Here is a 12,494-nt window from a genome sequence, read left to right on the forward strand (position 1 = left end):
GCAACAGTGTGTGTACAGGAGCAGGGGAGGGTCAGAGAGAGAATCCCAAGCAAGCTCCGCGCTGTCAGCACAGAGCTGGACATGGGGCTCCATATCACGACCCATGAGATCATAGTGAATCGAGAGGTGGACGCTTAATTCACTGAGCCACCCAGGTGCTCCTAAACCGTAATTCCTAAACCTGTAGTTGCTACTTAAGTCACACACAACTTTATCAAGTATCACAATGTTTATTGATAGATACAAGTATATAAAATCAGGGCATGAACATGACTTGATAAATTAAGTAGACTTAATTTCAATACTATAATAAGAGGGACCAATTCAAATTCTCACCATTTGTTTCACACCCACAAAACCACTTCAAGGGCATTAATGATCTCTCAAAACTGATCAGTTTTGTGCAAGTAAACCATGTTTCTTTTAAAAAGACTTGTGCACTTGCCCAGGCTCAAGGATATTAAAATCTAGCACATAAAGCCCATTACTAGAGGTAGAAATACAGGCAATATACTATTACGGCAACAACCATCAATTACAGTTAAGAATTTTTCTGTAACAACCAAATGGATAATCAAATATTGCAACAACTCAAGTATTACTGAGCAAAGTGCATTTCTACAGTATTCAGTGTTGCTATTCAGTTTTCTAACTTAAAACAGCCTATGATAACTGGCAGCAAAGAAGGTCCTTGCAATAGACTGCCTCTGCTTGAGAACTTATGATGTAATTATTGCATGCTGCTAATATACTATCTAAACATTAAAGATACTCCTAAAATATTTGATGGTAGACTATGATTAAGACATTACACTACAAAAAAACCTTATGCAGAAGGAAATCCTAACTGACGTGCTTCTGCTTTAAATATTGTGAAAACATTACAGCGGAATGAATTTTCGCAGTGGTTAGGTCAAATGCAGTTACGTCATAGCAACAGTATGTTTTGCACAATTTAAGGCTTTGGCTGGTTCTTTAGTCAGCTTCTTCCTCAGATTCTTCTTCTTCAGCAGTTTCTAGCCAGGTTAGCCACTGATTCACCTGTAAATTTGTAAGTTAACAGAATTAAGCCATACTTCTGAAAGAGAAACTCAAATCCAGTTTTGACTTAGCTCCTTTAGTGGGTTTGCTAGCTTGATCCTGAGTTTTAGGTGGTACACCCTTTATAACAAAAGCCTCAGAACATACTGTAAATAGTACTTGGCTATTAAAGAGAATTTATTCTTTATATTTGGGAAGCTGTTGACTTTTTGACACTGCTTCCAATCACATCATAGGCTCATTTTAGTATGGGACAGGGGCTCCTCCCAAACCTGAATTATGTTAGCAATACTGGGGAGAGAGAGGAGAGAAAGATCCCTAAAAAGATTTCTAGCCCTACCCCAGAATTGCTAGCAGATTCCCCAAGGGCAGGGAGAATGATTAGCTCACAAAGCTCACCTGTGAACCTTAGGAAGAAAATACTGTAGAGACCAGTGCTTCTCAAAGCCTGATCCCCTATGAAATCAGCACGAGAATCGCCTGGACTGTGTTGTGTACCACAGACCCGCTAAATCTGATTCTCTGAAACTGGTTTTTCAACTACTCTGTAGGTGATTAATGTACTGTGATTTTAGAATCCCCAGAGATATAAAGGTCTTCCCCTAGGACTAGAATTCCACTCATAGAAAATGAAGATGTGAGAAATGAGAAGCAATCTCTTCTTTACTAACATTTTTTTAAAAGCTTAAATCCAATCTTGTGCAATCCCTCAACCATTCAACCTTTGGGAGTAGCTTTACTTCTAAAAAATGTTAGCCGCCAACATCTTACATATGTATCACTAGGATAGAAGCCTTTCACCACTTCACAGCTTTCCCTCACTGTACTATTTTTACCAAAGCTTGTAAACATGCAGAAAGATACATACAGATAAAACTACAACTATTTTGCCTCCTGTACTTCACTAAATACTAAGTAAACTGAAAAAAGCAGACTGCCTCCAACAAAAGATTTACCTGGAACAAAGCCTTGCCTTTCCCAGGAAATTCTTGGGTTATATCTTCTTTCCAAGCCAAAAAAGCTTCTTCTTCAATAATTTCCATGTCATAAAAGTGAACAAAAAAGCGGAGCAACATGCCTAAAAGATAACACACAAACCCCATGATCTAATGTGATGTGGAAAAAACTGCCCCACGCTCGCCACTGTCCGGCTACTGTCCTCGGCCACTCACCTTTGGGGAAGTTGCTGTTGTAGCAGTGCACCTGCAGAGCATACAGGGCACTGACTTGCAGATCAACGTGATCATGAAGGAATTTCTGCATTACTGGCTTGAAAGAAAGCAGCAGTTGTTTTTCCTGCTCTAACTGTTCTTTGGAAGGAGCAGAGGAAGAATCTGTCTCATCACTGGGTGGGTTTACTTCACTAGAAATATACTGTAAGAAGCTGCACAGAAAGAGATCTTGTCAGAACCCCAAAGCAAAATTTTCTAGCCCAAGAAAGACAATCCTTAGTCCCTTGCCTTATACTTTTTTCTAATAAATAAAACAAGTGTTAATGTAACCCTGGACTTTACCTTACCTAGTCATTAAGATGTTCACAAATCCTTTATCTACATGAAGTTTGGGGGAGATGTTATCTTTAATCCATTTATATATGGTTTGAGGGGATGGATCCAACTTTATTTGCTTCAACAATTCCTTCTCCAATTTGAGGAGTGGGAATAAGAAACTCAGTCCCTTTCCTTCCAAAATCTCCAACATGCGGTCCTTATTCTGATCAATTTCTGAAGAGACAAAACCATCTACACATCAGCAGGCAGTTGATTTTAGCCAGTTGGCCTGTCTAGAAAATGGCTTTACAAATGATTTCCCAAATGTACAAGATTTATAATAACCCAGCAAAGCAAACACTTAGTATCTGGATCAAATGAGAGCAGTTAAATCATTATCACTTTTCATAAAGGTGAAATCTAACCTATGGTAATGCTTATCATTATCTGGACAAGATAATCCAGTCTGATTTGTATAGATCCACTCAAGATACTAAAGACTCTTCAGATTTTGTATTAAGAAAAAAAATCCCCAAAATTCTCTTACCTGGGAGCATTTTCTGCATATTGACCTTGCTTTGTTGAAAAAGTTCTGTTAACCATTCTCGATCTTGTAATTTAGCTAATTGCTGAAGACAAAGTAAGAAGAGAGGAAAATGGGTGCCACTTTCCAGTGGTTGAGCTAGTTCTGAAATGCTCACCAGCTCTGAAATGATGGCACGAGCTGCAAACTGTGCTAAGTATGATTTCACCAAGGGGATGTCAACCTCCAGTTTGGGGCACTGGTCCAATACGTTCAGGAAAGCCTTAGAAGGAATACACAACACAATCAACTTAGCAGTTCTCAAACATGAAGGCAAAAAAGTTCTCCCAGAATCAGAGCAGCGTTCTCACCTGCATGAAGTTGTCACTGGTGGCTATCCCTTCCTGTTTGAGCAAACTGATCAAAGAACTTGCTTTTTCTTTATCTTCATCACTTCTATCTAGTGACAGGATAATTACTTTGCTTAACATCTCAGGAAGAAAGTGTTTAGGAGCCCTCATCTCTCTCACACCACTGACCGCTTCATTCGCGTTCCCACTATTCAGATATTCAGTCACAACAGTTTCCTGAAAAGAACACAACCCAAATCTCTTTAGTGTTTTCCTATCTCAAATATACTCCATGAATCAGACTATGGGATTATTTGAAACTTACAGTTAGTTTAAGTAGTTCTTCCTTTGATGGTGGTGGCTTTTTACTAGTCTTGGCAGGCTTTTCCTGGATAAGTGGAGGATTAGTTTTGAGACCAAGCTGAGGTGTCTAAAAACAAACACAGCAACATGGTAAGTATGATTTAATTTTTTTAAAAGTGTGTGAAGTTATACGAAAGACCCTAAAAAAAATCTTCAGACATCTTCATAAAATACCATAACCATAGAAAATACTATCCTACTACAGTCCATACCTGTCCCAGAGGTGGTGTTTGAGTGCGTGGTGGTTGTGCACTAGGAGGAATCATAGTTATCTGGGGCTGAAGCTTTGGCACTTGATTTTTATTCATTAAGAACGACTGAGCAGGCCTCAGGCTAATCTAGAATTGAAAACAAAACAAAGTTAACATGCAGTTGGTAAACATTAGATCCAACATCCTAAGATTAATTCAGTATATACAGACATCCTAGAATCTAGGGCAGAAGTTAGAGAATGGACCGCTGAAAAGTAAGCTCCGTGTTAACGTAACTTCTGGCAAGAAAACTAAAGATCTGATCCACATGAAAATAATATACAGTTACAAAAATCTTATATTTGTACTAGGATTCTCCTAGAATAAGCATCACTAAAATATTAACTAGAAAATGTCTTGTTTTATTCTTATAGTTAAGTCATTCTATATACAGAAAAAGACAATTACAATCCTGACAACCATTTTCTTTGCTTTAATTGAAGATTTTAACAGACTTGCCCTCATATCTCATAATCTTCGCTCATAGGACGCTGGACATCCAAAGAAAGAAAAAGAAGTACAGAAAAGAAAGAATTAAATAACTCCAGCATTAAGTCCTCTTAATAACGCGTCTTATTTATAATCATCGGGCAATAGATTTCTGAATTGACAAACTATGGTATAGAAGTAACATAGGCAAATGTACCTCATCTGCATTAAGCTGTCCTTTCTTAGAAAACCGAGGTGGCATATCCTTCGACTGTCCTTGCAGCTGGGATAAGAGTCCCTGACTCTGGTTATGGTAGAGCTGGCTTAGCCCCTATTTTAGAAAGGGAGAAAGAAAGTCTAGATAAAAAGGGGTCCACAAATTATGGTAATCAACTACCAAAGGGATGAGCCAAGCCATAAGGAAAGCTAAACTGAATTTGCCCAGAGAAAGTAAAGATGCAACAAGGGAAGAATAAAAATCTAGTCCTATCAAATAAAAACGCTGTGATTTTACTAATTTTAAGGATAAGCATCTTACCCAGTTTTAAGTAACTGGTCACACAGATGCTTTGGTTTAGAAAAACAAACATGACCCTAAAGTATCACTTTTAAGAAAGCAAAAAATAAATCATATGTATTGCAGGATTTAATATTTGTTGCCTAAGCATTCTTACGTTTCCTTACCTGGCTTTTCATAAACTTGCCTCCCATCTCTCCAAACTGCGATTGTGTGGGAGGCATGATGTGTCCCCCATGGCCATTGAAGAGTTGATTAGAACGATGACGCCCCATGGTGGGTGAAAATCTATCCTGGATAACTCCTGGACCAGTACCAATTCCGCTACCTTAAAATACACACAGGAACAACTCTTTACAACTCTGCTACTGTTAAAACATTTAAAGTTGATTTTTTATTTTAACAAAACCACGGTTTTGTTCAAAATCACCTGGCATTTGTCCAAACATATCAGCAAGTCCTCCAAGTGGGTCCCTATCCATTTTCATCCTGGGTGGCATGAACGGTCCCTCCAGAAAGAAGTCACTTCTCATCCCTTGAGCCATAGGAGCAGGAATAAAGACTCCTAGATCCTTTAGAAATAGTGAATAAACACCTGATTCTACACACTATTTTACATAAATAATTCTCATTTGGGGGGAAAAAAACCCTTTCAGGCTACTGGAGGGCGAATTATGCAATTTCTGTATATAATTTCTTCCCCAAATGGTAAACAAGAAACTAAAAACATTAATAAGCTCCACCAGTAAGAGGAGTCTCAAGTGTTAATAGGATCCTTGTGGTTCAATAAACTTAAAACCAACTGGATTAAAAAAAAATCAGTATCTTACTTTTACTGCATCTTGACGGATTTGATTGATCGTCTTTGGTCCATTGTCAAGAAAAGCCTTGCGAGGAACCCAATGGTGTTCTCGCAACTCTACGGTATCCTTTAATTTAAAAATAGTTCTGGTAAGTTTTAATTTTAGTATTTCCAAAGAAAAGAAATCAGCTTATCAACACAGTTAAACCAGTTTTACCTGCAGCAGGAAACGAATCCTCGCTGGCAATTCCTTACTTAGCATCAAGGAGCACATTCGGGCAAAGTACTGATCCATTAAGGACTAATAGAAGAGAAAAATACTTCGCTAAAACATGTTATGACAAAAGTGTAGTATTTAAGGCTTTTAAGACTTCTCACGTTATAATCAAAGTTGATGGGCTAATATGACAATCCCCTATATCACAAAAACAAGTCCTTTGATTTGAAGAAAATTAACACAAGCTACTTATTAATAACATACCTTGGCTCGTTCATGGTCTAATCTAGGTCCCACTGTCCTCATTATCTGACAGAGGCACTCCAAATCCTCTCCCATATCTTTGAGCTGGACTCTCTTCTTCTTTTCCAAAAGCTACCAAAAAATGCCAATGTGTTGACAAAATCTTATTTAAGTTGTAACACTTTTCTACGTGTATTTTACAAAACACACTGCATACTTCAAGTCACTATTTACAACATTTAACTAGCAGTTTTGCTGACCATTCTGAAATATTAAACTAACCTACCAACATTCTCAGATAGTACAAAGTAATTATAATTGACCCCTCTCCCACAAATAATCATGTAACCAGTGATAAATCTAAGCCTACATTCACATACTTACTGTTTTGATGCACTTATGAAGGATAGATTCATGAATAAGATCAAGCTTTCCAAGTTCTCCAATGAATTTGATGTTCCCCAACATCTTGATCTTAGCAATGGCTCTCTGTTCCTCCTCCTCGGGGAGGAGGGGATTTTCACGCTTATCATAGACTGAAAATACACAACAGAAAAAAGTCAACATTCAGAATGAAATTCAATATCCCCAATAGTACTTAGGTATCAAACATAAACTCTCACCATCAACATTTCTGGTTCGGTTTTCAAATTCATCTTGTAATTTGGAAATTAGGAGGCGTCTGAATGTCTATTGGAAACAAAGACATTTGGCAGGTTTTGTTACATGAAATCTTTCAAATCAACTTTGAAATAAGCAAGCAAACACTACCACTTACTGTGCTTTGCTTCTGTCCTGGTTGACCCTCTGCTGCTGGGCCATCAAAGTTTGGTGCATCTTCTGCCAATCGCAGACATAGCTGAGCATACAGTGAGCTATACTTTGGCTCTTCTAGGGCTTTGTCCACAATCTACAGAAAATGGCATTTTTCTTTTTTTTAAATAGGACAACCTTCTGAAAGTACCCTTCCTTTAATACTTCCTTATAAGCCTTAAGGATCTTAAACCTCCTAACTTTACTGACAAACTCTGCCTCATTTACCTTATGCATATAAAATGATTATTAGCACACAGCCTGAAAAATACAAGCACTTAAACACTAGCTGCAACACAGTACCAAAAAAGTCCAACTATACAGATCTCATACAAGTAAAGCCCCCCCACCCCCTCCAAGAGTTAAAAATATCTTGGATACTGAAACTATAAACAGACACTGAAATCTTATTATCAACTATCATACAATTCATTTCCAAGACCAAAATAGGTTTTCCACAGAAAGAAAAACACAAAAAATGAATAGCCTGTGCTTAGCCCATTTAACTCTCCAAGCATTGTATGAACAATTTACAAGTTCACCTTTTAGGACAAAGGACAACCACACTTGGGGTAAGCACTATGTGATGTATGAAATTAGCAAATCTCTGTTGTATATGTGAAACATATGAAATTGTCACACTATACTTCAACACGAAAAATAAAAACCCACCTCTTAAATCTGATGCCATTAAAAGTCGGTTATTTTTAAAATCACCATCACAATTCAATAAACACATAGCTCACGCCTCCAAGTTTTAAGCAACAATGTACAGAAAACTTGGGTCTGTTAACTATTTTACTCTCCCTTTCAGCTAAGCCAATTTTTAACTTACCAGCAGTATGACCCCTTTAAGGATGAGTTTAGACTCTACACCCACATTGAGGAGCTCAAGGCATAGCTTGTCAAACTTTTCAGGAGTAAGCTTATTTAGTATGCTGGGGAGAAAGGAATCATACTAAGTGTCAGGCAACACACAAAAAATTGGAGTTGAAAAACAACTTTGAAATTAATTTTTTCTTCAAGACCCATCTTACCCATATAACCAAAGGTATGTTAAAATAAAGCTGTTATTCAGGTAATATCTGTACCTGCTTCGTTCGGGGTCCCCAGCTGTTTGACAAATCTTTCTCACTACCTCAAAAGTCAGAGAGCAAGAATCTTATTAAGGCTAAAATCCAGGAACTAAGACCAATGTGTTCCATGCTTCTTCAGTGGGTTACACATCAGGCATGGGAAATATCAGGACAAAAAGGCTTATGTATTTTAACTCAATGACCACAAGCAACCCTTAAGCCTCAAAATAGCCAACATGCTGCTCTTCAGTTTAAGATAACTGCCAACACTGGCATTCGTTAAAATACACACTTTGGACGTGAACATTGCCTTCTAAGTAATACAGCCTACACACGAGACAAACCCAGCCAACTCATTCTTTTCCCCTCGTTTTAGTGAAAGAAAAAAGCAGATCTATAAACTTACCCTCTTACTTTCCTGAAGATTGCATCATGTCGTTCTTTTTCATTTGCGGAGTTGTTTGCTGCGGAGTTGTCATCTCGTCTAGTGCTTCGTGCAGGAATCCATTTCTGAGCGTTTTGCCCTGGGGTTTTCCCCAGGAACTCGCTAGTAAAAATTTATAAGATTCCTAATTAAGATGATTTAAAACCTAGCACGGTCACTTATCAAACGTCATCCCACTCGGATATCTTTCTAAATAGAATAAGCAGTTTACATGTTTTCAGTTTCCCTTACAACTAAGCAACCCGCGATCAATGCTTCTCAAATTCAGAATCACCTGAAGGGCTCGTTAAGAGAGATTGCTGGGCCCACCCGCAGTTTCTGTTTTAGTGGGTCTGGGGTAGGACTAGATAATTTGCATTTTTAATAAACTCCCAGGTGATGCCAATGCTGGTGGTTCTAGGAGTCACACCTTGAGAACCAACATTTTCTAATGTTGTGTGACCATGTTCCTTGCATGCATACAGCTCTACCACTAATTAGTACAGATAACTGCTGATAATAGTAATTGTTGATTTCTGAATATTAATGAAAACAATCCAAAGAGCTAAGGATAAAGAGCAGTTCGAGAGCCCTAATTCAGGTAATTTAGCAAAAAGGATAATTAGGAGCTGATATTCTAAGATACGTAGCAGAAACCATGCCCAGTATGATTAAGATTCTCGATATCTAGAACTACATTGTTATATGTGTGAAATACTATTAAACTAAATCTGTTCTATGGCAACTCATGGCTTCTACACACTTACTATACCTGTTGCCAGCAGTCTTGGGATAGTGCTGAGGTGCACCCCTACTTCCTCCTCCGCCCGAAGAAGCACTATTTAAAAGAAAAACTTCTTTAAAAATCCATATGCCACCTGTCTCACTTAAAAGGGCTAAAGGGTGTCTTTAAATATTCTGTATTTCAGAAATTACACTACAGACGAAGAGGAAACTGGGCCTAAAGGAAAGTCAAATCACTGGCAACTACTCTTCAGAGGACAAACAAAAAGATAATGAGAAGAACTTAAAAAAAAAAAAATGTACGTGGCACATTATACATTGAACTTGCAGCATATTAAGTCAGAATTACTTAGCGTGGGGATTCTTTTGATTTTGTGATTGGTCTCTTGGTAACAATTGCCAAAAATAAATCTCCACATACCTGAAACGAGAAGCACCCCCTTCTGCGATCGCACTCTCCACTTTGGCGGCTTGACAACGAAGAATCTTCAAAAGAATAATATTAATGGATGGGGTGGGGAGGGAAGAGGATGGGAGAAATGAAAAACCTAGAATGAAAAAGAGTACCAAAATTAGACACTGCTAACATACAAATCTATGAAGTTTCCTTCAATGAGAATTTATTTCAGATCCTGGCACTGCAGTTAACTGAACTTTGACTGCATTGCAGATCTCCTAAGACTAAAATAGAACGTACTCAAACACAAGTGGACAATTATTTTGCTTAGCCACCTGGAAATTCCCTTATGTTCAAAGATGCAAAGAACCTTCACAAATACAAGAGACAGCATTTCAACTGTGAACAACGAATCTTTGAAAAAGCCACATTCTACTTTCTTGAAAGCTGAGCACCGATATCAAGAACAGAAAACCTAACTTATCCGCATGGGCACATTATGTGGAAAATACCCTAAGTTTGCACTGCCTCGACGACGAGCCCAGCGGGCCGAATAAGACCTGACTAAAGGCTGTTCAGCAGTTTTCCTTCACTGTCCGTTCTTTTAACCCCTTCGCACACAGGGCATCCAGGAAGATGCGAGAGGGACATGGGTGTACGGTGGCTGGCACTCAGCAGGCGGAAGACACCGGCAACAACATGGCAGCAGGAACCTCCGCCCCATTTTTTCCCTTCCTGGGAACAAAAGAGCAGTGGATTCCTCCCACCCAGGCTGGAGTTAGGGAAGTGCTTCCGACAGCCTCCCCTCGAAGCCGCTGGGGGCAAGCCTCGGCGGGGAGGAGCGGAGGCCGCCCCCGCCGGCCCAGCGCCCGGCCCTTTGTTCTCCAGGCAGGAAGGCGGCCTCCTTCCCACCCGCCGCCTCCGAGCGGGCCCCCTCCCTCCGCATAAATCCCCGAGGGACTGACAGCCGCTTCTCCGTTCCCTTCCCTGCTGACAAAAGGACGCAAATCCTAGTTTTCTCTACCCTCGCCGGTCCCAGGCGAGGCCCGCTCCCCGCCGGCACCAGGGCCTCATACCGCCTCCCCGCCGGGAGGACGGACTCCGGGACTCCTACGCCTCGGCTGGTCCCGCGCCAACGGCCGGGCCCTCCCCGCCGGCCTGCACGTCGCTCCCCGCCGGGGCGCGCGCGGCCCCGCCACGCTCTCTCCCTCCGAGCACACGAGCGCCTCGGCCCGCCCTGACCCCGGCCACCGACAGCCACGATGACGGCCGGGGGACGCCACGGCTCCCGGTTTCCTTCTACTCCATCAGCAACGGGAAAGGAGAACAAAGGAGAAGAATTTCTAGGTGCCCGGAGCGCGGAAAACACGCTAACAAGGGCCGCCCCGCCCGGCTCCGCCTGCGGCCGCCATTTTGTACCGCTCGAGAAGAAGCGGCCAGGGCACGGCGGCCATTTTAGAGCGCTCTACTCGGCGGCGGCGGCTCCACTCACCTTCACCGAGAACTCAGCAGCTGCCGCCGCAGCTGCCTCCTCAGGATCCGGTCGTCGGGGACAGGGAAGGGAGGGGGAAGGGGAACGGAAAACAAAAAAGGGGGAGGGAAGGGGGAGGAAGGAGTCGGGAACGACTTGAAACTCTCAGCTCAGAGGAGTCGCTGCCGCAGCCACCACCCGGTACTCGCCGCCACCTCCATAGAGCTCCGACTCGCTGCTGGCGCTGAGGCGTGTCTGAAGCCGAACTTATCACTCTGGAGCAGCCGAACCCACCAGAGCCGCCCCGAATGGCTCCTTCGCCACCCAATCAGCAGTCTGGTTGCAGTCTACCACCAATCCGCGTAGAGCGGTGGGGAGGAGTCACAGGGCCAAGCTCGGTTGCGGCGCAGCCCCGCCGCAGTGCGCAAAGCCATATTCGCGAAGGCTCTGAGACCAAGCCAGTGGCGTAAGGGGAGCTGAGTACCGTGGAGATGCGGGCCACTTGCGTAAAGTCGGAGAGCCCTTCTGCGTCTGCGTTGGTGTGGCTGTCTCATCTTCCTCCTCTTTGTTCCCTGACTCTACCCTTTCTCGAGTTGTGTAGCCCTCTTCCCCTCTACCTCGTTTTCTCACCGGGAATATGGGGGTGGAACTCACTTCTCCCCTACCCTACCCGATTCCGGTCCGTGGCGAGTCAGAGCACTGATCTAAACTGGCGCCCCCAAGGAGCCTTGATTTCCCCCCCGCAGCCCCGGCTTCTCCGGGACCGGCCTATAGGGTTGAGGCCTGGCGCCCCCGGGGCTCAGTGCCTGGAATAACTATTGGTCTCCAGGTGCTCAGCTACGGCCTCCTTAGGTCGGGGAGGCGGGAGGATGGGTTCAGGAGACAAGAGGATGCACCCAGATGCGTAAAGAAGACTTCATTCAGCCTCTCTTTTATTCTACCCCCTGCAGAGTGAATGAGGGATAAAAAGAAGGGGTTTACTGTCTTTGTACCTCACACGAGAAGCAGCTTTTCCCGAAGGAATGTCCGGCCAGCGGTCACAGGAATACCCAGACTATACCAGACTTCTTTGGAAGAAGTATTTGCGGAGCGCGGGCGTTTGGAGGATTTTAATTGCTAGTTCCTGATTTTTGTTTTTTTGGTTTTGTTTACTTGTTTTTAAGCACGTTGAAGATTGTCAGCCGTGTATTTCCATTTTATGTAAGGTTCACCATAACAAATAGGATTAGGCTTTTCAAAGCAGCAGGATGAACTATTTATACTTCTCAGGTAATATTTTTAAGGAGGGCTACCGGAAAATGAAGTGTTCCATCGTTTGCGACATTTCAGCTACAAAAAAAATG

At 42.0% G+C, this 12,494-nt stretch overlaps 1 protein-coding gene and 1 non-coding gene across 2 annotated transcripts; both read right to left on the reverse strand.

The window, feature by feature from the left end:
• Nucleotides 1–210: 210 nt before the first annotated feature.
• EIF4G2 (eukaryotic translation initiation factor 4 gamma 2) lies at nt 211–11,585 on the reverse strand. The gene is made up of 24 exons (XM_058686518.1): nt 11,506–11,585; nt 11,367–11,395; nt 11,173–11,315; nt 9,705–9,769; nt 9,312–9,377; nt 8,522–8,662; nt 7,875–7,977; nt 7,005–7,136; nt 6,850–6,916; nt 6,611–6,762; nt 6,248–6,358; nt 5,984–6,067; nt 5,795–5,893; nt 5,395–5,536; nt 5,132–5,292; nt 4,665–4,778; nt 3,980–4,105; nt 3,730–3,834; nt 3,426–3,641; nt 3,079–3,337; nt 2,561–2,765; nt 2,214–2,425; nt 1,998–2,119; nt 211–1,041 (listed from the first exon to the last, which is right to left on the reverse strand). Exons 1-24 carry the CDS (start codon nt 11,583–11,585, stop codon nt 976–978), a joined length of 3,000 nt encoding a protein of 999 aa, XP_058542501.1. The 3' UTR covers nt 211–975.
• Nucleotides 4,474–4,612, reverse strand: LOC131488985 (small nucleolar RNA SNORD97). The gene has a single exon (XR_009250360.1). It is a non-coding gene; the product is annotated as a small nucleolar RNA SNORD97 (small nucleolar RNA).
• Nucleotides 11,586–12,494: the final 909 nt, after the last annotated feature.

This window comes from Neofelis nebulosa, chromosome 10 (assembly GCF_028018385.1).
Source record: "Neofelis nebulosa isolate mNeoNeb1 chromosome 10, mNeoNeb1.pri, whole genome shotgun sequence".
Taxonomy (NCBI): Eukaryota; Metazoa; Chordata; class Mammalia; order Carnivora; family Felidae; genus Neofelis; species Neofelis nebulosa.

Excerpts from the sequence above, each read along its gene's own strand:
- EIF4G2 (XM_058686518.1), bottom strand. The coding sequence starts at position 11,585 with ATGGCTTTGCGCACTGCGGCGGGGCTGCGCCGCAACCGAGCTTGGCCC. Across the intron at positions 2,426-2,560 it reads GTGAACATCTTAATGACTAG|CTTCTTACAGTATATTTCTA; the intron begins GTAAGGTAAAGT and ends CTTTCTGTGCAG. Across the intron at positions 2,120-2,213 it reads CAACAGCAACTTCCCCAAAG|GCATGTTGCTCCGCTTTTTT; the intron begins GTGAGTGGCCGA and ends GTTATCTTTTAG.